Source organism: Euleptes europaea, chromosome 12 (assembly GCF_029931775.1).
Source record: "Euleptes europaea isolate rEulEur1 chromosome 12, rEulEur1.hap1, whole genome shotgun sequence".
Classification (NCBI taxonomy): Eukaryota; Metazoa; Chordata; class Lepidosauria; order Squamata; family Sphaerodactylidae; genus Euleptes; species Euleptes europaea.
Genome location: NC_079323.1, coordinates 21,654,997 through 21,682,256, shown reverse-complemented (window position 1 = coordinate 21,682,256; position 27,260 = coordinate 21,654,997). Strand labels below are relative to the sequence as shown.

At 40.8% G+C, this 27,260-nt stretch overlaps 1 protein-coding gene across 1 annotated transcript in view; it reads left to right on the top strand.

Moving 5' to 3' along the window:
• SACS (sacsin molecular chaperone) overlaps nt 1-27,257 on the top strand; it is a 49,843-nt gene extending 22,586 nt beyond the window's left edge. Inside the window, exons 5-9 of the mRNA XM_056858750.1 lie at nt 2,769-2,880; nt 4,520-4,666; nt 6,330-7,812; nt 9,140-9,231; nt 15,649-27,257. Of these exons, the coding sequence (XP_056714728.1) occupies nt 2,769-2,880; nt 4,520-4,666; nt 6,330-7,812; nt 9,140-9,231; nt 15,649-27,206 (13,392 nt within the window). The 3' untranslated portion in view covers nt 27,207-27,257. The remainder of the gene's footprint in view (nt 1-2,768; nt 2,881-4,519; nt 4,667-6,329; nt 7,813-9,139; nt 9,232-15,648) is intronic.
• The last annotated feature ends 3 nt before the right edge of the window (nt 27,258-27,260 follow it).

Here is a 27,260-nt window from a genome sequence, read left to right as displayed (position 1 = left end):
GTCCTGGGTCAGATGTGAATATTGTAAGGAAGCTACAACTCTCGAGTCAGGCTTAGGAAGAATGTGAGTAGATGGAGTGGACCTGTCTGTGCCCAAAAGAAGAGTACGAGATCTAGAATGCGTTTTGTGGAAAGACCGTCGAATGACCTCAGGTGGGTATCCTCTTAAATTTCGAAGACATGATGTCTGCAGCAGCAATAAAATCTTGTTCCCTGGATGCGTTCCTCTTAATGCGTAAGAATTGACTGAAGGGTAGATTTACACGTAAGTGTAAGGGATGAAAGGAAGAAAAATGTAGATTGAAACCTGCATCTGTAGGTTTAGTAAACGGTTTGACCGCTAAGATATTGTCTGGAAGACGGAAGATGGTGACATCCAAAAAGGGAATCTCGTGTGTGTTGATGCAGCCGGAAAAATCCAAAGTTTCATTAAGATGCATTTTGGTAAGTTTCCTCTCCTCTCCTCTTCATGAACCCTCACCGTCATTCTTTATTGTTGGTCTCCTTGGACTTGCGACTTGACCATCCCAGAGAGTAGGAGGATTTGCCCCGCCCCACTATATTAGCTTGTTGCACTGTGGGTTATTGTCTGAGCCACACATGTTTGTAATTTTCTCATTCGTGCATGATGTAATGCTTGATTTTGTTTCATTAAGTATGATGTAATGCTTTATTTCAATATAAGTTTTGTGATGCAATTCCAGTTGGATTTTATTTGGAGACTTTGGGGGTTCGGCAAATAAATTCGGCAGATTCGGGCCCCCCCAACTTTGGGGCTTCAATGAAGGCACGGGGAGGGGGCCCTTTAAACAGGTCTGCGCCTGGGAGGCGCAGATATGTTTAAAGGGCCCCTAGCGCAGAGAGGGCAGAGGGGTTTGACAACCCCCAGCCAGCCTTCCCGGGAGTCCCGGCAAGGCTGGGGGGGTGTCTTTAGACCCCTCTGCGCTCTGTGCGCAGAGGGCACAGAGGGGCCTGACAGCCTCCCGCCAGCCTTCCCGGGAGTCCCGGCAAGGCTGGGGGGGGTCTTTAGACCCCTCTGTGCTCTGTGCGCAGAGGGCGCAGAGGGGCTTGACAGCCCCCCACCAGCCTTCCCTTGAGTCCCGGTAAGGCTGGGGGGGGGGGCTTTAGACCCCTCTGCGCTGCCTGCGCAGACAGCACAGAGGGGCTTGTTGGGGGGCCCTTTAAACAGATCTGCGCCTCCCAGCTGGGAGGCGCAGATCTGTTTAAAGGGCCCCCCACGCGCCTTCAGGGAATCCCCCTGAAGGCGCGCGGGGGGGGGCAATTTTCCCCCGAACTCCGGATCCCCCCCGAATTTCGGAGATCCGAAGCGGGGGAGTTCGGACTTCGACACGGCCCGAATAAAAACGGGCCGAGTTTTGCCGAATCCGAATTCAACCAAATTTTTTCCCCAACAGCCCTAGTAAGGAACACAATGAGAAAAGAGGACCTTCCTGCTGGCTCTCTTGCCTGCTCCAGTGAGGTTTGAATACTAATTTCCAGGGCACCTGAAGGAAAAAGGGGCAGAAGGCTGCCAATTGCGTGTATCATTTGGGCCTCTGGCCTTTGCGCTGGTTCCCTCTTCTGGTGGCATTGGGATTGTAGCACTCTGACTTTGGTGTGTCTGAAAGCAGGGAGCCAGTGGAAAGGTTTCCCTCTGCCCACAGCTTCTCTTCTTTCTATTACCATGCTTAAAGAAGGTGGCAAAAAGCCTGGAATGACTTGCTTTTGTGTGTGTTTGCTTTTGGATGCTTCAGGTGCCTTGAAAGCTTTTCAAGCCTGATGGAGGCAAAGAGATGACAGCAACAAGTGGTAGAAGGACAAGTGGAATAAGGGGAAGCGAGCTGGGGGGAAATGAGAAGCTGAAGGAAGAGAGGTGTGAGGGGGTGGGTTTCAGGAAGGAGCTGGGAAAGATTCTCTCCTGGCATACGTTTAGTGTTTTAAATCCTTTTTTAAAAAAATGTTGTTATTTTTATATTTGTATGTTATTGCCTTGTGATAACAGTAAATAATAACGTTATGCCTTGTTTGGCCATGAGCTGGTTAAAAAAAAACTTGAACAGCTAAAATGTTTAAGGGTGTTTTCGGGGGAGGGTAGGCTCTTGTTTCTTGTCGGGCGGAAGGCAGCATGGTATAGCCTGATCTCGTCAGATCTCGGAAGCTAAGCAGGGTCAGCCCTGGTTAGTATTTGGATGGGGGACCACCAAGGAATACCAGGGCTGATATGCCGAGGAAGGCACTGGCAAACCACCTCTGTTCGGCTCTTGCCTTGAAAACCCCATAAGGGGTCGCCATAAGTCGACTGTGACTTGACGGCACTTTACACACACACACACGCTCCTGTTATGGCTATGTTAGTGAGTAAACTTTGCACACTATTTCAGCTGGAACTGAGGTTTAAAGTGATATTATTGCCTTAATTTTTTCCCTTCTGCTTCAGCATTATGTTTCAGATAATTTTGATATTCTCCTCTGTCTTTAGGGTAGGTGGTTTTGCAGTGTGCAGATTCCTGCAATTATAGAGGGTTACTATTAGGGGAGTTTTTTCTAGGTTTGCTTTGCCTGCTGCAGGGCTGTGGGAGGAGCAAATAACATCCTCATTAAATAGAATAAGCAATCTGTCATTTACACAGTGTTATTCCTGGCTTCAAGGAATATTTTACAATATCTCAGTTGAACAGAATGCCAACCCTGAGCAAAAATTAATTTTTGCTGATCTGATTCAACCTTTTTTTGATGGTTCATTAAATGACACATTTGTTTCATTTTCAGGAATTAATTCAGAATGCAGAAGATGCTGGTGCCACAGAAGTTAGGTTCCTGTATGATGAGACTCAATATGGGACAGAGTCTCTCTGGTCTAAAGACATGGCTCAGTACCAGGGTAAGTATATATTTTTTCATATCCAGCTTTGTTTCTGGATTATTTGTTGTTTTATGAAGTAGTGATATGCTTCAGATCAAAATTAATGCAAAAACATTGCAGTTAAGTTACATATAATTTTTGTATTTTACATACAGATATTTGATATGTAATCTAGGGTTGTGTACCCAGGTATTTCTGGTATGACAATATACATGTTATTGTGGTTCAGCCAAAATGGTATTTGAGATTTCAGAATATCGATTTGGAAACAATCTCGGGAATATCCAGGGCCACCGTGTAAATGGTCTCTAGATTGTTTCTAGACAATAGGATCAGACGTTAAAGGGAGTACTTGAACCACCTGCCCAATCATAACAATTCTCACATCCCTCTGTGAAGGCCCACTACATGTTCAGATTTTGAACAAGTTGGTTCTGGGTTTCCTGGACCCAACTTGGGTTCCCCGCAACCACAAAGCAGCTGTGGGGAATGGCTTTTTTTAGAAATAAAGGAGAGCTCAGAACGCCGCCACGGAGGGAGAAAGGGCTCCTGCCTTCCCTCCCAAGCTGTTATCCTGCGGCAAAGCCGCAGGGTGTTACTTCCCTGAGGGGGAGTTACTTCCCTGTTTTTGCTGCTCCTTATGGAATATTCTGTGCATTGGAAGAAGAGGAATCAGAGCAGCTTGATTCTGTTTCAGTGCTAGATTTTTTGGAGTGTGCTGGTCTGGTCTGCTTTGAATTGGAGGTTGTGGTGTGTGTGTGGGGGGGTGTCAGCCTATTTTTCTTTCTGGTTCTTTCCTCGGTTTTGTTCTTATGGTTTCATGATGTTTTGAGATGTTACTGTTGGTTTTAAAAAATTTAATTTATCGCATCAGGTTCAGAAGAAAATTTCTGGTAATGTTTTAATAATAGTTAACTATAGGCAAAGGTTTAGGTATTTTTTTTAAAAAAACCAGGTTGGTTTGGCTTGAATTCTCTGGTTTTATGTTGGGCTTGTTGGTTCCGTCTGTATTGGTGGCTTTTGGCCAGAGGTTGCTCCTGTCTGTTTGCCTATTGGCTTCTTTGAACTTTTTCCCCATAGGAAACAGTGGAGGCAGGTAGGATGGCTGGAGGCACCATGTTCCAGGGCCTGTAGAATTGGACTCTTGGTCCAGTTTGCTTGAAACCGGGGCGGGGTGTCCTTAGTGGACAGGCAGCACTCGTTCCCCTGCAATGTTGGTGTAATTTGGTTGAAAAATAGCCACTCTAGCCCCCTGAAAAGGTCCCGAATAGGGAATAATGGAACCCAAATAATTCTGGAATCCCAGGAAAAACCCGAACTTGAATACCAGATGGGTATCAGGGTACCAGAATAACCTGTAATACTGGTATTTATGACCTTCCTGAAATCTGAATCTGAAAAATACCATTTTTAAAGCTACACATCCTTAGTATAACGTATTCGTATCAGTTTGTTTGCCAATATGGCCTATAACTGGTGTGTGCTACTGTTTTAAGTTTATCTCAATATATCTTTTACAATTTTCAGAAATTTCATTCTCTGTAAATGAATACATTTATGCTACATTTCTTGGATTTTAATATTCACTTCTTGGAAAACTTCTATAAATGTATTCATATACATTTTTCCCTTCCTTTTCTCTCTTTTTATCCATTAGGTCCTGCACTTTATGTATACAACAATGCAGTTTTTACCCCTGAGGATTGGCATGGCATTCAGGAGATAGCAAGGAGTAGAAAAAAGGATGATCCCCTCAAAGTTGGAAGATTTGGAATTGGATTTAATTCAGTTTATCATATCACAGGTATTTACAATGAACCTTTTCTTAAAAAAAAAAAAGAACATTAAGGATTTGGTCATGCAGGGCATGTGCCCCACCGGTGCTCGCATTTATAGTTTGCTCTCAGTTTTAAAAAGTGGTTTGTTGGCTTGAATACTGTACTGGTTAATAGAAAAAAACCCAAGCGGGAACCCTATACTCACAGGGGGTAGAATCCCTTCTCCCTCTTAACTCCCCCGCCCCCAGTGCTGGTGCTTTAAGGGAACCTTCTGTAGTTCCCAGCCACCCCTGTTGCCCCCACTGCTGGTTAGCCCAGCACAATTTCAGCTCCCGCCACCCCCAGTGAGCTTTCTGTCTCCACTGCTAGGCCTTCTGCATCTCCCCCTCTCCCCTATCTTTTCAGTGCCAGCGAGTCTAGCACAGCGTCCAGCCCCTGCTGCTGGGCCCGCTGTCCCTCTCCCCATGGCCTACACTGCTGGCAAGCAGCTCCGGCTCCCGCCACCATCTCTACTCCCAGTGTGCTGAGTGCAGCTCCCAGCCTCCACTGCTGGGGCTGCCACATCTCTCAACCCCTCCCCCCCAATTGCCTTTATTGCTTGCAAGCCTGGCGGTGTCTGGCCTCTACTGCCTGGCCCATCATGGCTTCTGTCAACCCCCCCATTGGAGCCACCACCAGAGGAGGTAGGGTTTTTGAGGAGGAGTTTAACCCCCCAAACTTACAAAAAAAATGCATTTGGGGGGTTTAACTCCCCAAAATGCATTTTTAAAAAAAGTTTTCAGATTTTTTTGCAAACCTGGAGAGTTCCCCAGGTTTGCAGAACTATTTGTTTTGGGTATGGCCCCAATCCACTAATTTAGCTATCAGCATATGGGGCCACATTTTCACTATTAGATATATAGATTAGTGTTATTAATTATTAAATATAGCATTATTGATGATAATCCACACAGAATTATATTACATATTGCTGGACTAGTGCAATTCAAAAGAAAATTTACAATGATTCAAGCCAATTTAGCTTATGACTTAACCAGAAACCTCTTCCACTGGTTAAGTGAAAGAGGATCACTGGAGGAATTCATGACTGTCAAAGGTGATCAGTGAATACCTAGCTACGCTGGCCTAGTACCCTATCTTTATATCTTAGGTGAGTAGGGTCTCCATCTTCCTGAGTCATTTGCTTCTACTCCGCCAACAGCAGTCAGCCAGTATTTGGAAGACAGGGTTCATCAGCTTTTAACCTTTCAGGGTAGGTTTGCAAATAGGAAGTTTCTGGAACTAGGTTCCCTTTATTATCATGAACTTGGTCCTTCTTGGGTAATTTATACTAGGCAGCATTGGCAAGTAGTTAACAGCATCTGGGAAAAGCTGTCCCATCTCTGAAGAAGATAGATTTTTTTTTTCATGAGAAGACTCCTTTTGCTTTATTTCGCTGAGATCTTCCTGAAATTTCTGCAAGAAGGCAGGCACTTTCCATAGCTTGGGTTCTAGAGGATTGGAGAGGAGATGTGGTTTTCTTTATGGAATCTTCCTCCCAGATTTTAGCTGATATTCCTTTTTTTGCCACTTATTTAAATTGAGTGTGTTAGCATGGTCATTAACATAAGTCTTTTAAAAATGATGTAGGTTTGTATTTTTAGGTATTGTTCCCGTGTTGTTCATATTTTTTGGCTTTCTGTTTTACAGATGTGCCTAGTATATTCAGTGGTGACCAAATTGGAATGCTGGATCCTCATCAGGTACTTTTTGGACCCCGAGAATCAGGCCAGTGTTGGAATCTAAAGGATGACAGCAAAGAAATTAATGAACTTACAGACCAATTTTCACCTTTCATTGGTGTGTTTGGAAGCACTAAAGAAACCTTCAAACATGGACACTTCCCGGGTACATTCTTTCGCTTTCCTCTACGCCAGCAACCTTCCCAGCTGAGTAGTAATCTGTACAACAAGGAGAAAGTTCTAGAATTGTTTGAATCCTTCAGAGCAGATGCGGATACAGTACTTCTGTTCCTTAAAAGTGTGCAAGATGTTTCCTTACACGTTAGGGAAGCTGATGGCTCTGAGCGACTAATTTTTAGAGTGACTGCTAGTGAGAACAAAGCTTTGAAGCATGAAAGACCCAATTCCATCAAGATTCTGGGAGGTGCAATAAACCAGTACTGTAAAGGAGTTCCAAGTAATAGCATAACATGTGTGACGTACCATATAAACATAGTTCTAGAAGATGAGAGTGTTAAAGACGCGCAGAAAACATCTTGGTTGGTATGTAACAGTGTTGGAGGACGGGGAATATGTAGTGATTTGGACCTCTTGGCTGACGACCTGAAATATATTCCAACGATAGGTATAGCTATGTCATTATCAACCAACGGAGAAGAAAAAGGAGCTGCGGCACAGTTTTCGGGGAGAGCATTTTGTTTTCTTCCATTGCCACCTGGCGAGGAAAGCAAGACGGGTCTCCCAGTTCATGTTAGTGGCTTTTTCGGCCTCACAGATAACAGGAGGAGTATCAAGTGGCGAGAGCTTGATCAGTGGCGAGATCCAGCGGCATTGTGGAATGAGCTTCTCGTGGCCAACATTGTCCCAAAAGCATATGCAGTCCTCGTATTGGAAGCAATCAAACGAATGGAAACAGAAAAGAACTCGGATTTCCCTTTGTCAGCTGAGAGGATTTACAGGTTGTGGCCTGACAAGAATAAAGCAAAAGTCCACTGGCACCCAATTATAGAACCTCTTTTGAAAGAGTTGTTCCAAAATGCGGTTATATACTCGGTCTGTGATCACTGGATAAAGGTGGAGCAAGTTTATTTCACAGAAATGGAGGAGAATCTGGAGCACACCCAAGCTGTGCTAAACTACCTCCAGGACGCAGGGAAAGAGGTTGCTAAAGTATCAGAGAATATTGCAAATGCAGTTGACTTAATTATGTCTGGTACTGAACCTGTCAAAAAAGTGACTCCCGGTACAGTGCGACAAGTTTTAAGAAAATCTGGGCACAGGGGATCTGCTGATGAGAAGCTTCATATCTTAGAGTTCGTGCTCAGTGATGGAAACTACAGTGAGCTTATTGGGCTGGAGTTATTGCCCTTACAAAATGGGAGTTTTATATCATTCTGTTCATCTGCATCAGATCAAGATGCGGTTTACATAACTTCAGAAAGTTATCCAAGGTATAATATATGTTTAATAATTTGTATTATTGTGATGTAAAGTTTTAATTTAAGTGTTAGAGCTGTATTATTTAATTTTATGTAATGGCACATTGCTCTGCAAATGTACCCACTTGTCTTCTGTTCCAGAATACCTTTGCCTGTGTAGTTTGGAGATACTGTTTGAAGGGCAGAGAAGAATTTGTCTAAATTGTAGCCATTGATCTGGCAGAGAGCAGACAAATGCCCTTTTTCTGCCTTTCTGACATAAGCCATTACTCTAATGCCTTTTTTTATGCCTTGCAACTAACTACTTCACACTAGCGAAAAAGGGGAAAGAAGTATGGAAAGAAGGGATCAAGAGTGATGTGGACATATGGAGTTGACTAATAAGCACTTCACCATGCAACGCAGGAATTCAAAACATAAGAAGAGCCCTGCTGGATCAGACCAGTGGTCTATCTACTCCAGCATCCTGTTTCACACAGTGGCCAACCAGTTCCTTTGCAGGTCCAACAACGGGACAGAGGCTGAGAACTTCTCCTGATGTTGACTCCTGGCCACTGGTATTCAGAGGTTTACTGCCTCTGGACATGAAGGTTCCCTTTAGCCACCAGTAATAGACCTATCCTCCATGGACCTGTTAAATCCCCATTTAAAGCTGTCTATGCCTCTGGTCATCACTACATCCTCTGGCAGCAAGCTCCATATTTTAATCACTCACTGGGTAAAGATTAGGGGCGTGCATATCAATATGTTGAAATTAAAAAAAATCACTGAAAAATACCTTTTTGGTATTTTTAAAAAAACCGGTATTAAAAAAGACGACCTTGTATAATGCTGAACTTTTTGGGGGTGGATCTGACTGCAATCCAGCCCATGACGCTTCTCTGGAGTCCACTGGATGCCCTTGATTTCTTCTGTTTTTAAAGAGGGAGAAAAAATTATCTTTGTCAGCTCTCTCCACCCTGTGCATAATTTTATAAATCTTTACTGTGTTCCTCCTTAGTCATCTCTTTTCTAAACTGAAGAGTCCCTGACTCTTCAGCCTTTCCTCATAGGGAAGGTACTCCAACACCCTGATCATCATCTTCTGTAATTTTTTTAGATCTGCGATGTCTTTTTTGAAGTATGGTGACCAGACCTGCACACTGTATTCCAAAGTTCCTGGGTCATTTGCTTGGGTGGGGGAGATGGCGTATGTGAGCAAAGATAGAAACAAAGCTTTTAATCCATTCACAGTTGTATGGGAAAATATCCAGTTATTACTACTTTTCAATATTTCTGCTTTTGAACAGTAACATAAAATATTTATTTGATCAATACTCTGTTTTTAATGACATACTAGGTCCCTCTTCCCAGGTCTTGAAGGAAGATTGCTTGCTGATGATTTGAAGCCCCAAGTTCTGTCTGCTTTGAAGGAAGCTGCCAAAAGTAGAGGTAATTTTTAAAAAATATGCATATCATGATAGTGACAGGAAGGCCCTGTTGAAACGAAGTATGCCCAGTCTTAGGTGATCAGTAGTCCTAATTGTTGAAGAAGGACATAATGATTTATTTTAAGTAATGTATAGTAAATCACCAGGTACAAAACGTGATTTAAATCATTAATTCATTTGTTCCCATTTGTGCATCAAGTATTTCCTAAAGAAAGAAAAGTATTTGCTTCGTTGCATGTGATAACATTTAAAACTATGCAGTTCCACAGACTTAATGGCACTTAAATTTAAGAGTGGGTGGTGATTTCTGCTGTTTACCCTCTCCCTCTGCAACCCCAGTGAATGCCCCAAAATTTTGTTCCTGCGAATTAGTGGACCCTCAGGAACAGCATAGGGGATTGTGGGATGGGGTAGGGGGAGAAGGGATCAGTGGAGATTGATGCCTCCTCTTAAGAAATGCTCTTCATGTCTTTGGATGTTATTTTCTCCCTGAGACTTTTCCCTAAGATGACAATGGGATCAGGAGTAGTGTCCTGATATGTTAGGTCTCAAGCTTATGTTTCTTTTCCACTTTTCTCACTGCAAGAAAGGCCCAATGTATATTTAAACATGCAATCACTCCTAAACTGGAAGAATTCTTTCAGGGTTGGGAGGGGATTCTTGGTTCAAATAACTGCAGGAACTTACAGTTCATTTATTTATCCCCCACCCCCCGAGTGAAAAGGGCAAGGGGTGGGGGTGGAGACACCTAAGGCTCACTCAGCTGGGATATCTCGATTCAACCGCCTGGCCTGGGGCTCAGAATCCATTGCTGAGAATTCTCAGTAGCAATGAAAATATACAGATGGGCATAGTTTTTAACTCTTTCATTACTGCTGAGAGTTTTTAATAGTGTATGTTGCTTGAGTCAGTCTACTCCTAGAGGGAGTAGTTTCCACTCCTTCCAAGCCGATATTTCTCACATAACTTCCAATAATCTTCAGAAACAGAAGAGAAAAACGAAGCTACTGTGGTTTCAGAAACAGGTGAATTAATGTTTAAAATACCTGCCACAAAAGGACTCATCAACATAGGTCAGATAGACATCAGAGAAGCTACAAATCATGGCCAAGCATAAAGTTAAGAACATAAGAAAGGCCATGCTGGATTGGACCGAGGCCCATCAAGTCCAGCAGTCTGTTCACACAGTGGCCAACCAGGTCCACAGCACCTAATATAATAGGCATGGATCCTGTGATCCTGGACAGAATAGGTATGCACCATGACTAGTATCCATTTTTACTGGTAGCCATGGATAGCCCTATCCTCCATGAAAATGTCCACTCCCCTCTTAAAGCCCTCCAAGCTGGCAGCCATCACTACATCCTGGGGCAGGGAGTCTCCCAATTTAACTATGCATTGTTTGAAGAAATACTTTCTTTTATCTGTTTTGATATTCTCACCCTCCATCTTCAGCAGATGACCCCGCTTTCTAGTATTATGAGAGAGGGAGAAAAGCTTCTCCCTGTCCACTCACTCTATATCATGCATAATTTTATAGGCATCATGTCTCTCCTTAACCGCCTTTCCAAGCTAAACAGCCCTACGCATCTTAACCGCTCCTCATAGGGCAGTTGCTCTAGTCTCCTAATCATTTTGGTTACTCTTTTCTGCGCCTTGTCAATCTCTGCAATATCCTTTTTTAGCTGTGGTGACCAGAACTGTACACAGTATTCCAAGTGTGGTCTCACCATAGATTTATACAAGGGCAGTATGATAGCAGCAGTTTTATTCACTATTCCTTGTCTAATTATGGCCAGCATTGAATTTCCCTTTTTCATGGCAGCCACACACTGGGTTGATATCTTCATCGAGCTATCCTCTACCACTCCAAGATCCCTTTCTTGGTCTGTTGCTGTTCAGATACCTCTAAATATTTTTAGGGAATTTGCTGTAACCAACAAATGTTTCCTCCTCTGCATTTATCAGTTTTGGCCTGTGTGAGATTTTCCAGAGAGAAATCTCAACCTGGTGTGAGTCTGAGGGCCAAACAAGATGTTACGGTGTCCATGGGTCCAGCCCATGAACATCAACTCCATTTTAAAGATAGCATGAAGACCTGATCCTGGGGGTCCTGGCTGTTCCAGCACTTGAAAAGGCACATAGAGAGGGGGGACAAGATCACCTGGTTCTCACCATGCCCTGATCATGATGGGGCCCTCAAAGTTTTTTTAAAATGGCTGAATAATCCCTAAAATTGTGTCACTGTTCATTGATCGGACCCATGGACACCCAAACATCTATTTTGGCCCTCAGTTTCTCTTTATTTCTACGGGAAGAAAATAGCAAGTGGACTGGGCCATCCCTCACTTATTTGATATCCTAAAGCAATAAAACTACACTTGATCAACCAAATATCAAATAACACAGCGTGAACAAGCAGCAGAAGTTCTGACAATCATTGTTAGATATTAAAGGCTGACAACAATTTTCTGTGAACAACAAGTGTAATTCGTGGAGGGGATTCTTCTTCTGTTGCTTGAAAGACAATGTTGAATGTACAGATGGAGAATTCATTTCTTATAGAAGAAAATAGGGACACTTGCAGGTACAGAGAGCTTTTGAACTCATACACACAGAATCACAGCTGTTTTGTATTATTATTAGCAATGCATTTCCTTCCCTTAAAATGTATTTCATTATATTTTAGCCCATCAGCTCCTCTGGGGATTTTCAGGTAGGATGATCAGCTGAATAATTGCTGAACTGAAGCCTGACGGGTGTGCGTGTTTGATTATTGGATGTTCTGCTTGTACCATTTTCCAGATTGGTAGTGGTTACTAGTCTGGTCCATTGTACTTGTGCTTTTCAAACAATTTACTACTACTAATACTTCTTAAGTCATACTTGAAAAATAATCAAGACAATTACTTCTGGGCTTTTTGTAAGTTTACCAAATGTACAGGGATTGGATATAGGGCTAATACTGTTTTCATTAAAAGCAAAGACACAAATGATTTGAATTAGCTAGTGAAGTATAACTGTAAATTAAATGTTAGTTTGAAGTATGTACACACTAGGAATTACCTGTGTGTATTAAATGCCGTCAAGTCGCTTCCGACTCATGGCGACCCTATGAATCAAAGTCCTCCAAAATGTCCTATCTTTGACAGCCTTGCTCAGATCTTGCAAATTGAAGGCTGTGGCTTCCTTTATTGAGTCAATCCATCTCTTGTTGGGTCTTCCTCTTTTCCTACTGCCCTCAACTTTTCCTAGCATGACTATAGGAATTACCTATAGAGTTATAATTTAATCTGCTCCAGAAAGGTTTACAGTTATCAGTAGCACAAAACAGCTTAAGGACAGAGCTGTCCCAAGAGTATAGCAAACTGGGGCAACCACCCTGGGCCATATCCTTTGGGGAGCCCTGTGCTTCCCCAAAGAAGCCACTGCCCTGCAGCCCACCAACCAGGTGCTGAGCTGGTAGTTTGGCCCTGAAAACCTATTGCAGCGTATACCTTGAGCCCCAAACCATCACTGGTCACACATGGTTGCAGGGGTTTGTGCAAGCCTGCCAACTTGGTGATAACTTGGGGGTGAAATCGTTACCACACGCTATTTCAGCCACAAGCCACCACACAAGTCCACAGTGATCATGTGGCATGGAGGCCCTCAAGTGTCTTTGGGTTGAAAGTACGCTTCGTGTACTTTCAGGCCCAAGCCGTTGCCAGTCTTGGTCTTCCAAGAACTGGGAATTTCACAAGGCTGGAGTAATGGTGTCCTTGGCCAACATTCCCTGCTTAAGGACCTTGAGTATGCTGACCTTGTGTTCCCTAATACAAATATTTAATAATCACTACACTTTATTTGCAAATAAGTTAGAGGTTAAAGCCCCGTTAAGGAGGCAGTCCAAACAAAAGCGGAGATAAATATGCTTCCTGTCCCTTTCAGCTTCCTTAGAGTATAGGTGCTAGCATAGTATGCTGTTGCCATTTAATCGTGATCTTATTGGAGCTGGAGACTCCAGGTCCAGACCTTTTGAGTGGTTTCAACAGGATGTAAAAGACCAGTGAATACAGGGGTCAGCGTGGTGTAGTGGCTAAGAGCAGTGGACTCTAATCTGGAGAACCGGGTTTGATTCCCCACTCATCCACATGATGGCAGACTCTAATCTGGTGAATTGGGTTGGTTTCCCCACTCCTCCACAAGCAGCCTGCTGGGTGACCTTGGGCTAGTCACAGTTCTGTCCATACTCTTTCAGCCCTACCGACCTCACAAGGTGTCTGTTGGGGGGAGAGAAAGGGAAGGCGATTGTAAGCACGTTTGAGTCTCCTTAAAAGGTAGAGAAAGTCGGCATATAAAAACCAACCCTCCTTCTTCTTCTTTATCCCACATCTCGTTAATTGCTTTTGAATTTTCGTACTTTAAAAGTGATTCACTGTGTGGCTTGGGAATTTTCAGTTTGAGAACCGAAGTCCAAAGTGCGACTGTGCCTGCCCAGCTCATTCTCTGTATTGCGGCTGATGTGTAGACTGCAGAGTTGCAATCTGGTTTTGGTACTTCTGCTCTAATGTCTTTCCTTTGCTGTTTTTCCCCACACATCAAGGTACAGAAACTAAGTTGTAGTCAGGAGCATAGTGAGTGGAGGAAATGTGCCTCAAGAATGGTGTTCACTTGTGCTCTTAAACATCTATAGAAGAGGTGTCCTATAAAAGTGTTTTTTGTTTGTTTGTTTGCTCTTCAGATCTTGCTTTTAGATTGCTGCAGAGAAAAAAAAATTTCTCAGAGAAAGTGGCATGCAGGTTTGTAGTGGTACATTAAAATCCGCTGATAAATTGAACTGTTTAAACATGTGTATTGTTAATAATTGCATGATTGGAGTGCTAGCTGCATGTTTAATATGAAAATCTAGATTATATTTCTGTAGATTTCTTTTAAAAGTAGCAAAAGAAATTGTATAATATAAAAATGTTATGTTGATGTACATGGACTGACCTTTTGAAATTGTAACCTGCAATACATTGTAATTTCCAGTCAGACGGAAGAGATAGGAATAATTACTATTGATTATTGTGATATTGCCTGAATTTTACTTGTGTTTCTTGTACTGATCGTGACCATATTTCTGAATTTAGGCAGTACTTTAGTGTTTTAAAAAGTGACGAAAGTGTATCATAGGTATTTGAAATACAGCTGAAACACAGTTAATTTTGGCTTTCTATAGTACTCGTAGTTTTCCAGTACATTACTAAAGAATTGTAAGACGTCTGGTATATAATTTTAAAGGTAAACATGTCTTGTATAAAACTATTATGTATTAGGAACTTGTATTCCATTGCAGTAGGTGCTTTCAGGATAGCTAAGATTATAAACAGATAAAATGGATTATTGTGTTTATTGCATCAAAAACCCTAACACTGTGGGAATGTTGGATGTTCTGTACTCAGGATTTCTTAGAGTACTTAATTGGAACTGATGTCTACATCTATTTTAGCTTGTAAGTCTATGTGGAAAAGTTTTGTATTTTGTTTTTGTTTAATGCCTTGTTAAACAAAAAGCACGCCTTCTTTATAATAACAGCAACAACCACAACATTTACGCTTAAGTTACTTGATTTACTATAAGTGTTCATCATCTCACTCTGATACTATACCAAATCATTCAGTTTCTCTCACACAGATCATTCATTTGCAAAGCATACCCTGATGAGGTTTCAGGTTTTTTTATAACTATTACTTTAAGCTCATGGAAATATTGATAAAATAATGTTATAGCATATTTTAATCTGTTCTTTTACGTGTAAACCTATTAAGTATATGGCCTTATTTGATTCTCTCATTTTCAGCACAGGAACATGTACAGATCAAATGCAGAATGGTGAAATAGAAACTATTGGCACGTGCTTAAAACAGCATAGTGGTAAAGTAGTTTTCTGGTGAACAAGTAGTCCTGTCATTCTGGGTTGCTAAGGATAATGGGTTCATTGTGGCATATATGCCAGCAGCTTCCCCCTTCTCTTGTTGTAATATGGGTGTGCCACACAAAAGCAATAAGTCCTTGATTAGAAAAGGACAAAAGACTTTTGTTCAAACTGTTTGCCCCTCATCTCATGGCCCTTCGTGGACTATAGAAACCCCTAGCTTCTAGTATGGCCTGGTACATGGTTTTCCTGGTGACCATAGTAGAGCAAGAATGCTCTGCTTTGGTTCACAGATGCAGGGTTGAAATGCTACAACAAAAGGTGATCCACAGTGATCTGGTTTCTCAAGTGAACTTAATGCCATTCCACATTGTAATCTGATCCATATAGTCAAGTTAGACTAGAATATAATGAGTTTGGTGACCAGTTTTTTCTTTTCTTTGTAGCCTACTGATCTACAAAAGCATTCTTGATGTTATTGTTCAATTTTAATAGTTTTTATTTTATATTTAATTTCAGGAAGACCATGCACTCAGCTGCAACTTCTGAACCCTGAACGATTTGCACGGCTGGTCAAAGAAGTTTTGAACACATTATGGCCTAACAGAGAAATCATGGTGCAATGGTTCCCACATTCTGAAGGTCAAAATCAGCCACCCATTTCATGGCTTAAAATGGTATGGAAGAACTTGTACATACATTTTTCTGAAGACCTGTCATTGTTTGATGACATGCCACTTATCCCAAAGACATTACTAGACAAAGAGCAAGAAGTAATTGGCCTTATTAGACTGAGGACTCCATCTCCAATTATTCTAGACGATGGATCGGAAACACAGCTTCCAGAATTTTTAGCTGACGTAATTGAGCAACTTGGAGGGATTGTGCTTAAGGAACTGGACCCTTCCACACAGCATCCACTTCTAAAGAAATATGTACATGCCCCATTGCCAAGTGTAGTTTTGCAAATCATGGAAAAACTTTCCTTACAGAAATTGACAGATCACGTCACATCATTCTCTACATCATGCAAAAATGCCCTTAGGAGCTTCCTTGCTAGTTTAACTGATGTTACTGAAAAAGAGAAAAGAATAATTAACGAGCTAGTGATGTTTAGGAGAACTGAACATTCACCTGATGAAGAAATTTCGTTTACTGCATTGAAAGGCTGTAAAGTTCTGCACCATACTGCCAAACTTCCACCTAACATTAAACTATCGGTGTCCCTAGTTGACAGCAGTGATGAAGCTACTATTCGTTTAGTGAATATATTGAAAATAGAACAGCTAAAGACCACTGATTGCATGAAGTTTATTTTAAATGATATTCAAAATGACTTTTATTCTGTTGAAGAAACAACAAAAATCATGCTGTGGTTTCTGGAAAATCTGACTTTCCTCAAAAATGAAAATGCAGAAGTGTTGGATTGGCTGACCCCACTAAAATTTATTCAGGTTACGGAGGGAAAGATGGTTTCAGCTAATGAACTTTTTGATCCTGAGGTGGAGGTATTACAACATCTATTTTATGGCGAGGAAGACCACTGCTTTCCCCCATCTGTGTTTAAAACATCTCCAGATGTTCTTCATTCTTTGAGATTAATAGGCTTAAAATGTGAGAACAACTTGGAAGAGAGAGACATTTTATGTATAGCACATAAAATTGAAAACTTGAAGGACTGTGCAAGCACTGATCAGGATGCACTTAGAAGAAAAGCCAGAACTTTGTTAACCGTTCTAAACAAAAGCTCTTCATTGCTGCAGTCACCTGAAGCAAAAGCCATGCTGAAAAAAATTAAATGGATTCCAGCATGCAAGGAAAGACCTCCAAATTACCCAAAATCATTAATTTGGAAAGGTGATCATTGTAGTCTGTGTTCGCCACCTGAAATGTGTGATTTGTCCCAGGCGACCTTAGTTGGTTCCTCAGTTCCCCTTGTAGAAGGTGTGCGATCATCTGTTGCAAAAGCACTAGGGATTTCCATCAAAGCTAGCATCAAACCAGTATTAAAACATTTTAAAGTGGTAGTTGACTGGCATAGTTCCAAAAAATTTAGTGATGAAGATTACTATCAGTTTCAGCACATCTTGCTTGAAATTTATGGATTCATGAATGATCACTTAGATGAGGGTAAAGAGGCCTTTAAAGCCCTGAAATTTCCCTGGGTCTGGACTGGTAAAACTTTTTGTCCACTTTCTCAAGCAATCATAAAGTCAGCATATGATCTTGACCTCCAGCCACATTTGCATAATGTTCCAAAAACTATGGCCAAATTTCATCTGCTGTTCAAGTGTTGTGGGTCAATTGAGCAACTGACTCCAGACCATGTCTCCATGGTCATTCAGAAAATATATCTGAAAAGCGAACGCTCTCTTACTGAAGAAGAGAGTAAGCAAAATCTTCAGATTATGTTGAGTATTATTAGATGGTTGTACAGCTGTCAGATTCCTGCCAGTTTAAATACGCCTGTTCCTCTACATTCTAACAAAAAACCATACAGACTTGCAATGAAGCCAATTCATGAGTGTTGCTACTGTGATATCAAGGTCGATGACTTAAATGATTTGCTTGAAGATGCTGTTGAACCAATAATTCTGGTTCATGAAGACATTCCCATGAAAACTGCGGAATGGTTGAATGTGCCATGTCTCAGTACCAGGTTGATTAATCCAGAAAATATGGGGTTTGAACAGTCGGGGCAAAGGGAACCCCTAACTGTAAGAATTAAAAACATTTTGGAGGAATACCCTTCTGTATCAGATATCTTCAAAGAACTGCTTCAGAATGCTGATGATGCTAATGCAACTGAGTGTAACTTTTTGATAGACATGAGGCGAAATAATGACATAAGAGAAAATCTTTTGGATCCAGGAATGGCAGTTTGTCATGGACCAGCTCTGTGGTCTTTCAACAACTCTGAATTTTCTGACTCTGACTTCCTAAATATAACTCGATTAGGAGAGTCTCTAAAAAGAGCAGAGGTTGACAAAGTTGGAAAATTTGGCTTGGGTTTTAATTCTGTTTATCATGTCACTGATATCCCCATCATTATGAGCAGAGAGTTTATGATCATGTTTGACCCAAATATCAACCACATCAGTAAACATATAAGAGATAAGTCTAATCCTGGGATCAAGATTAATTGGAGTAAGCAACAGAAAAGACTTAGAAAATTCCCTAATCAGTTCAAACCATTCATAGGTGTGTTTGGTTGTCAGCTTCCATTGACTGTGGAGGCACCTTACAGTTACAAAGGGACACTTTTCAGACTTTCTTTTAGAACTCAACAGGAGGCTAAAGTAAGTGAAGTCAGTAATACTTGCTACAATACTGCAGACATTTATTCTCTTGTGGATGAGTTTAGTATTTGTGGACACAGGCTGATACTCTTTACTCAGAATGTAAGCTCCATGGTTTTGAAGTATTTGAAAACAGAAGAAACTGACCCAGGTACTGCGCAAGATACTGTGACTATTAGAAAAAATCTGTGTTTGTCCAAAGCAATAACTACCCCTGTAGTAAGTGTACTCAAGGAAGCTGCTAAACTCATGAAAACTTGCAGTAGTAATATGAAAAGGCTTCCTACGGAGTCACCAAAGTCCTCATGCATATTGCAAATAATAGTGGAAGAGTTTCATCATGTATTTAGACGGATTGCTGACCTGCATTCTCCAGTTTTTAGGGGATCAGAAGATGAAACACCTTCTTTTTTAGAAATGGCTAAATCTGGGCAAACAAAAAGACCTGCTGATGAACTACCACAAAAAACAGTAGATGCCACAACATGGCTTATATGTTCTTGCATGGACACCGGAGAAGCCTTAAAATTCTCATTACATGAAAGTGGACGAAGGCTAGGACTTGTCCCCTGTGGTTCAGTAGGAGTTATGTTGTCTGAAACTCAGGATAAAAAATGGACTGTGAAGCCCAACTGCAGCAATTTGGGAGAAGTATTCTGCTATTTACCTCTTCGAATCAAAACTGGTCTACCTGTTCACATTAATGGTTCCTTTGCAGTTACATCAAATCGAAAGGAGATATGGAAAACTGACACAAAAGGCAGGTGGAACACAGTGTTCATGCGGCATGTCATTGTAAAAGCATATTTGGAAACTCTTGTGGTTTTACGCGACATGGCAGTCTGTGGAGAACTAGCGAATTACAGTTACTGTGCAGTGTGGCCTGATCCTGACTTAGTGCATGATGATTTTTCAGTTATATGTCAAGGATTTTATGAAGAAATAGCTCACATGAAAGGCAAAGAAGGAATCCAAGTTTTTTCTGATGGTTCTTCTTGGGTGTCCATGAAAAATGTAAGATTCTTAGATGATTCACTATTGAAACGTCCAGACATCGGAGCAGCAGCCTTCAAGATTTTTCTCAAATACCTTAAAAAAACTGGCTCAAAAAATCTTTGTGCTGTAGACCTTCCTTCATGGGTCAAAGCTGGCTTTGAAGAAGCCGGCTGTAAACAGGTATTACTAGAGAATACTTATTCAGAGAGACAGTTCTTTTCTGAAGTGTTTTTCCCAAATATTGAAGAAATTGAAGCAGAACTCCGTGATCCTTTAATGCAATATGTTCTAAGTGAAAAGATTGCCGAGTTCTCAGAAATTTTGTCTGTTTCTCCATGTATTCCTTGTTCTTTAACTGAACATCCTTTGGTGGAACCTTCAAGATTGATCCATCCTGAAGGCCGAGTTGCAAAATTGTACGATAAAGAAGATGGAAGATTTCCTCATGGCACCAATCAGGACTACCTAAATCCAGTAGTTTTGGTCAAACTAGTTCAGTTAGGCATGGTAAAAGATGATATTTCATGGGAAGACCTGGTTGAACGTGCAGAATCAGTAGCAGCCATTAATATGACTGCTCATGCTTCAGCATGTCTCAGAAGCAGTATAATATTAAATCTCATAGATGAAAAACTTAAATACAGAGCTCCTAGAGCTAAAGAATTCATTGAAAAATTTCAAACAATTCCTTTTCTTCCATTTATGACAAAACCAGCAGGCTTCTCATTGCACTGGAAGGGTACTGATTTTAAATCGGAAACAATGTTTTCAGCAATGGACCTTTTCACAGCTGATCACCAAGACATAATTTGTCTCTTAAAACCAATTCTTAATGAAAACTCCCATTCCTTTAAAGGTTGTGGGAACATTCCATTGGCTGTCAAAGAGTTTTTAGGCTTGTTGAAGAAACCAACCATTACTATGGTCATAAATCAATTGAAAGAAGTTGCGAAGTCTTTTGATGGCATTACTCTGTATCAGGAAAACATTACTAATGCTTGCTATAAATATCTACATGAAGCACTGCTACAGAATGAAGCAGCAAAAGCTATCATCATTGAGGAACTGAAAAACTGTAGTTTCATTCTTGTTGAAAATGGCTATGTTGACCCCACAAAAGTGTCTTTTCATCTGAATTTTGAGGCAGCTCCATATCTCCATCAACTGTCTAATAAATACAGAAATAGTTTTCGTGAGCTTTTTGAAAGTGTAGGTGTGCATCATTCTTTTACAGTAGAAGATTTTGCTCAGGTTCTTGAATCAGTCAATCAGGAAAGGGAAAGCAAACCGCTAACAGAAGAAAAATTTCAACTTTGTCGGAGAATCATCAGTGAAGGAATATGGAGTCTCATTAGAGAAAAGAAGCAAGAATTCTGTGAAAAAAAGTATGGTAAAGTTTTATTACCAGATACTCATCTTGCTCTTCTGCCTGCTGATTCTCTGTGCTATAATGATTGCCCTTGGATAAAAGTGAAAGACACCACTGTAAAATACTGCCATGCTGATATTCCTAGAGAAGTAGCTGTGAAGCTTGGCGCTATACCCAAGCGACATAAAGCCTTAGAAAGATATGCATCCAATATCTGCTTCACTACACTTGGGACTGAGTTTGGACAGAAAGAAAAATTAACAGGCAGAATTAAAAGTATTCTTAATGCATATCCATCAGAGAAAGAAATGCTGAAAGAGCTTCTTCAGAATGCAGATGATGCAAAAGCTACAGAAGTCTGTTTTGTGTTTGACCCTCGGCAACATCCAGTTGATCGAATATTTGATGAAAAATGGGCACCCCTTCAAGGGCCTGCACTGTGTGTCTTCAACAATCAGCCTTTTACAGAAGATGATATCAGAGGAATTCAGAACCTTGGGAAAGGTACTAAGGAAGGCAACCCATATAAAACTGGTCAGTATGGTATAGGATTCAATTCTGTGTATCACATAACAGACTGTCCTTCATTCATTTCTGGTAATGATATACTTTGTATTTTTGATCCTCATGCTAGATACGCACCAGGTGCAACATCAATTAGTCCTGGACGCATGTTTAGAGATCTGGACAGTGATTTCAGAACACAGTTTTCAGATGTGCTGGATCTTTATTTAGGGGATCACTTTAAACTAGACAACTGCACCATGTTTCGGTTTCCACTTCGAAATGGAGAAATGGCAAAAGTTTCAGAAATCTCCTCAGTGCCATGTTCAGACAGAATGGTGCAAAATCTTCTTGATAAGCTGCGAACAGATGGAGCAGAATTGTTGATGTTTTTGAATCACATGGAAAAAATTTCTATTTGTGAAATAGAGAAAACAGGAGCTCTTAATGTTTTGTATTCTGTAACAGGCAAAATAACTGATGGAGATAGGCTGAAACGGAAGCAGTTCCATGCTTCGGTTATTGACAGTGTAACTAAGAAGAAACAGCTTAAAGAGATACCCGTGCAACAAATAACTTACACCATGGATACTGAAGATTCTGAAGGAAATCTTACAACTTGGTTAATTTGCAACAGGTCGGGTTTTTCAGCCATGGAAAAAGTATCCAAGAGTGTCATATCAGCTCACAAGAATGAGGACATTACTCTTTTTCCACGAGGGGGTGTTGCAGCATGCATTACTCATAACTACAAGAAACCACACAGAGCATTTTGTTTCTTACCTTTGTCTTTAGAAACTGGATTACCGTTTCATGTCAATGGGCACTTTGCTCTGGATTCTGCCCGAAGAAATCTGTGGCGTGATGATAATGGGGTTGGAGTACGGAGTGACTGGAATAACAGTCTAATGACAGCATTGATAGCACCAGCCTATGTTGAACTTCTGATTCAGCTGAAAAAGCGTTACTTTCAAGGCAGCGATCCAACGGTGTCAGTACTACAAAACACATCCATGCATATTGTGAAAGACACTTTGAAAAAGTTTCTCTCTTTCTTCCCAGTTAACAGACTTGATCTGCAGCCTGATTGGTATTGCTTAGTGAAAGCAGTTTACAGCTGCATTCACGAAGAGTCAAAACGTCTCTTACCTGTTGTGCGAGCTCCAAACATTGATGGCTCTGATTTGCATTCAGCAATTATCATTACTTGGATTAATATGACTACCTCAAACAAAGCTAGGCCTTTCTTTGACAATTTGTTACAGGATGAGTTGCAACACCTCAAAAATGTAGAGTACAACATTACAACACGCAAAACTGTAGCAGAAAATGTGTATAGACTCAAACATCTACTTTTAGAAATTGGTTTCAACTTGATATACAGCTGTGAGGAAACGGCAAATCTTTATCACTGTCTTGTGGATGCAGACATTCCTGTGAGCTATGTGACTCCTGCTGATGTCCGATCATTTTTGATGACGTTCTCTTCTCCAGATTCTAATTGCCACATTGGAAAACTGCCTTGTCGTCTTCAGCAGACAAACTTGAAACTTTTCCACAGTCTCAAACTCCTTGTGGACTATTGTTTTAAAGAGGCAGAAGAAGATGAAATCGACATTGAAGGATTACCCCTGCTCATTACACTTGACAGTGTGCTGCAAGTTTTTGACTCAAAGCGGCCAAAGTTTTTAACAACCTATCATGAACTGATCCCTTCTCGTAAGGATTTGTTTATGAACACACTTTATTTGCGATACAGCAATATTTTGCTTAAATGCAACGTAGCAAAAGTCTTTGATATCACCAGTTTTGCTGATTTGTTGCCATCTGTGTTGCCAAGAGAATACAAGACCAGAGGGTGCATGAGATGGAAAGAGAACTTTGCTAGTGAATCCTGGCTTAAGAACACGTGGCATTTTATTAGTGAATCTGTGAGTGCCAAAGATGACCAGGAAGATGCAAAACCAACGTTTGATGATGTTGTTGGTACTTTGAAAGACTGGGCGTTGCTTCCAGGTACAAAATTCACTGTCTCTTCCAATCACCTTGTTGTACCAGACTGTGATGTCTTGCTTCCTCTCAGTCTTATGCACATAGCACTCTTTCCAAATTCTCAAACTGATAAAGTTTTTCATGCGTTAATGAAAACTGGTTGTATTCAGCTTGCCTTGAACAAAATTTGCTCCAAAGACAGTGCACTAGTGCCATTATTGTCAGGACATACAGCAAATATAGACAATCCTTCGAGCATTTTAAGAGCTATACATTACATGGTTCAGACCTCAGCGTTCAAGACTGAAAAATTAGCTGAGAGTGACTTTGAGGCTCTCTTAATGTATTTTAATTGCAATCTCAATCATCTGACATCTCAGGATGACATCAAAATTTTGAGGTCCCTACCATGCTATAAATCTATCAGTGGACGATACATTAGTATTTCAAAAAGTGGAGCATGTTACGTACTCACGAGAAGTATCCCCTCGGTTGAAGTGGATAGATGGACACTGTCAACGTCATCTGCCTTTCTTGAAGAGAAAATCCATTTAAATGACTTGTACAGTGTGCTTGGGTGTGTTCCAGTAGATGACCTTGAAGTTTATTTGAAGCACCTTTTGCCAAAGATTGAAAGTCTCTCTTATGATGCAAAACTGGAACATCTTATTTACTTGAAGAACAGGCTCTCCAGCATTGAAGAATCAAATGAAATAAAAGAACAGCTGTTTGAAAAGCTAGAGAGCTTTTTGATCATTCATGATGCTTGCAATAGACTAAAACCTGCAAAGAATTTTTATGACAGGACTGTAAGAGTTTTCGAAGTTATGCTCCCTGAAAAACTCTTTATACCGCAAGACTTCTTTAAAAAACTGGAGCAACTCACAAAACCCAAGAATCGTGCTGCATTCCTTACATCGTGGGTAGCATTTCTCCGAAACATGGGACTAAAATATGTTATTTCCCAGCAACAGGTATTGCAGTTTGCTAAAGAGATCAGTATGAGAGCTAACACAGAAAACTGGACTAAGGATACACTGCAGAATACAGTGGATGTACTCCTTCATCATATATTTCAAGAAAGAACTGATTTATTCTCTGGAAACTTTCTGAAAGAATTATCTTTAATTGCCTTCTTGTGTCCAGAACGTGCTCCTGCAGAAATTGTCAGATTCCACCCCCAGTATCAAGAGGTTAATGGAACACTCCCTCTCATAAAATTTAGTGGAGCCCAAGTGAACCCTAAATTCAAACAGACTGATGTTTTGCAGCTTTTGTGGACTTCATGTCCTATTCTTCCAGAAAAAGCAACACCTTTAAGTATCAAAGAACAAGAAGGAAGCAGTCTTGGTCTGCAAGAACAACTTGAGCAGGTTTTGACTATGCTTAATGTCAACTTGGATCCCCCTCTGGACAAAGTTATAAATAACTGTAGAAATATATGCAATATAACAACATTGGATGAGGAGATGGTAAAAACAAGAGTTAAGGTCCTAAGGAGCATTTACGAATATCTTAATACAGAGAAAAGGGAAATCCGATTTCAGCTTCGAGGGGTTGCTTTTGTGATGGTTGAAGAAGGTTGGAAGTTGTTGAAGCCTGAGGAAGTAGTAATCAATCTTGAGTATGAGTCTGATTTTAAGCCTTACCTTTACAAGCTTCCATTAGAACTTGGTACCTTCCACCAGTTATTTAAACACTTAGGCACTGAAGATGTCATTTCAACAAAGCAGTTCGTGGAGGTTCTGAGTCGAATATTCAAGAATTCTGAGGGAAAACAGCTTGATCCTAATGAAATGCGTACCGTTAAGCGAGTTGTTTCTGGCCTGTTCAGAAGCCTTCAAAATGATTCTGTTAAGGTTAGAAGTGACCTGGAGAATGTGCGAGATCTGGCTCTTTACCTTCCGAGTCAAGATGGTAGATTGGTGAAATCAAGCATCTTAGTTTTTGATGATGCACCGCATTACAAAAGCAGAATACAAGGAAACATTGGTGTTCAAATGCTGGTTGATCTTAGCCAGTGTTACTTGGGAAAAGACCATGGTTTTCACACTAAACTGATAATGCTGTTTCCTCAGAAACTGCGGCCTCGTCTTCTCAGTAGTATTCTTGAAGAGCAGTTGGATGAAGAGTCACCAAAAACCTGTCAGTTTGGAGCACTTTGTTCTCTTCAGGGAAGGCTCCAGTTACTGCTGTCTTCTGAACAGTTCATTACGGGACTTATTAGAATTATGAAACATGAAAATGACAATGCATTCTTAGCCAATGAAGAGAAAGCCATAAGACTTTGCAAAGCCTTACGGGAAGGCTTGAAAGTTTCCTGTTTTGAGAAGCTACAAACAACACTAAGGGTTAAAGGTTTTTCCCCTATTCCTCACAGCAGAAGTGAAACATTTGCTTTTTTAAAGAGATATGGAAATGCAGTAATATTGCTTTATATACAGCACTCTGACAGCAAAGACATCAATTTCCTTCTAGCATTAGCAATGACCCTGAAATCTGCAACTGATAATCTGATTTCTGATACTTCCTATTTAATTGCCATGTTGGGCTGCAATGATATTTATAGAATTAGTGAAAAACTTGACAGTTTAGGGGTGAAGTATGACTCTTCAGAACCATCAAAACTTGAATTACCCATGCCTGGAACTCCCATACCATCTGAAATCCACTATACACTTCTTATGGATCCAATGAATGTTTTTTATCCAGGAGAATATGTTGGCTATCTTGTTGATGCTGAAGGAGGTGATATATATGGATCATACCATCCAACCTATACTTATGCTATCATTGTGCAAGAAGTAGAAAAGGAGGAGGATGAAAATTCCAGTTTCCTGGGCAAGATTTATCAGATTGACATTGGGTACAGTGAGTACAAGATAGTAAGTTCACTTGATTTGTACAAATTTTCAAGACCTGATGAGAGTTCTCAAAGCAGGGACAGTGCACCATCTACACCCACAAGTCCTACAGAATTTCCAGCACATGGACCCAGGGCAATTCCTCCTCTCTTTCCTGGAAGGGAGAGTCACAAAACATCAGCATCTAAACATCATTCTCCCAAAAAAATTAAAGCAAATTCTCTCTCAGAGATTTTAAGAGAAGTTACATCAGTGGTGGAACAAGCTTGGAAGCTACCAGAATCTGAAAGAAAGAAGATTATAAGAAGGCTCTATCTTAAATGGCATCCAGACAAAAATGCAGAGAACCTTGATATAGCCAATGAAGTTTTCAAACATTTACAGAATGAAATCAACAGGCTAGAAAAGCAGGCGTTCATAGACCAAAATGCAGATAGGACATCCAGGAGAACGTTTTCATCTTCAGCTTCACGATTTCAGTCAGACAAATTTTCATTCCAGAGATTTTACACTTCTTGGAATCAGGAAGCTACAAGCCATAAATCTGAAAGGCAACAGTCTAAAGAGAAGTACCCATCTGCTACAGGCCCATCTTACTCTCAGCGATTTTTTGTGCCACCCACATTTAAGTCAGTTGGAAATTCCGTTGAGGCGCGTAGGTGGTTGAGGCAAGCCAGAGCAAACTTCTCAGCTGCAAGAAATGATCTTCATAAAAATGCCAATGAATGGGTATGCTTCAAATGTTATCTGTCTACCAAGTTAGCCTTGATTGCTGCAGATTATGCAGTAAGGGGCAAGTCGGATAAAGACGTGAAACCAACTGCGCTAGCACAGAAAATTGAAGAATACAGTCCACAACTTGAAGGTCTTACAAATGATGTTCATACCCTGGAAGCATATGGAGTGGACAGCTTAAAAACACGCTATCCAGACCTCCTCCCTTTTCCACAGATTCCAAATGACAGATTCACTTCTGAAGTTGCCATGAGAGTAATGGAGTGTACAGCATGCATTATAATAAAACTTGAAAACTTTATTCAGCAAAAGGTATGATAGACATGGTTACAGACATGGTGTTTTCAGACATGCATGCCATGCCTCCAGCCA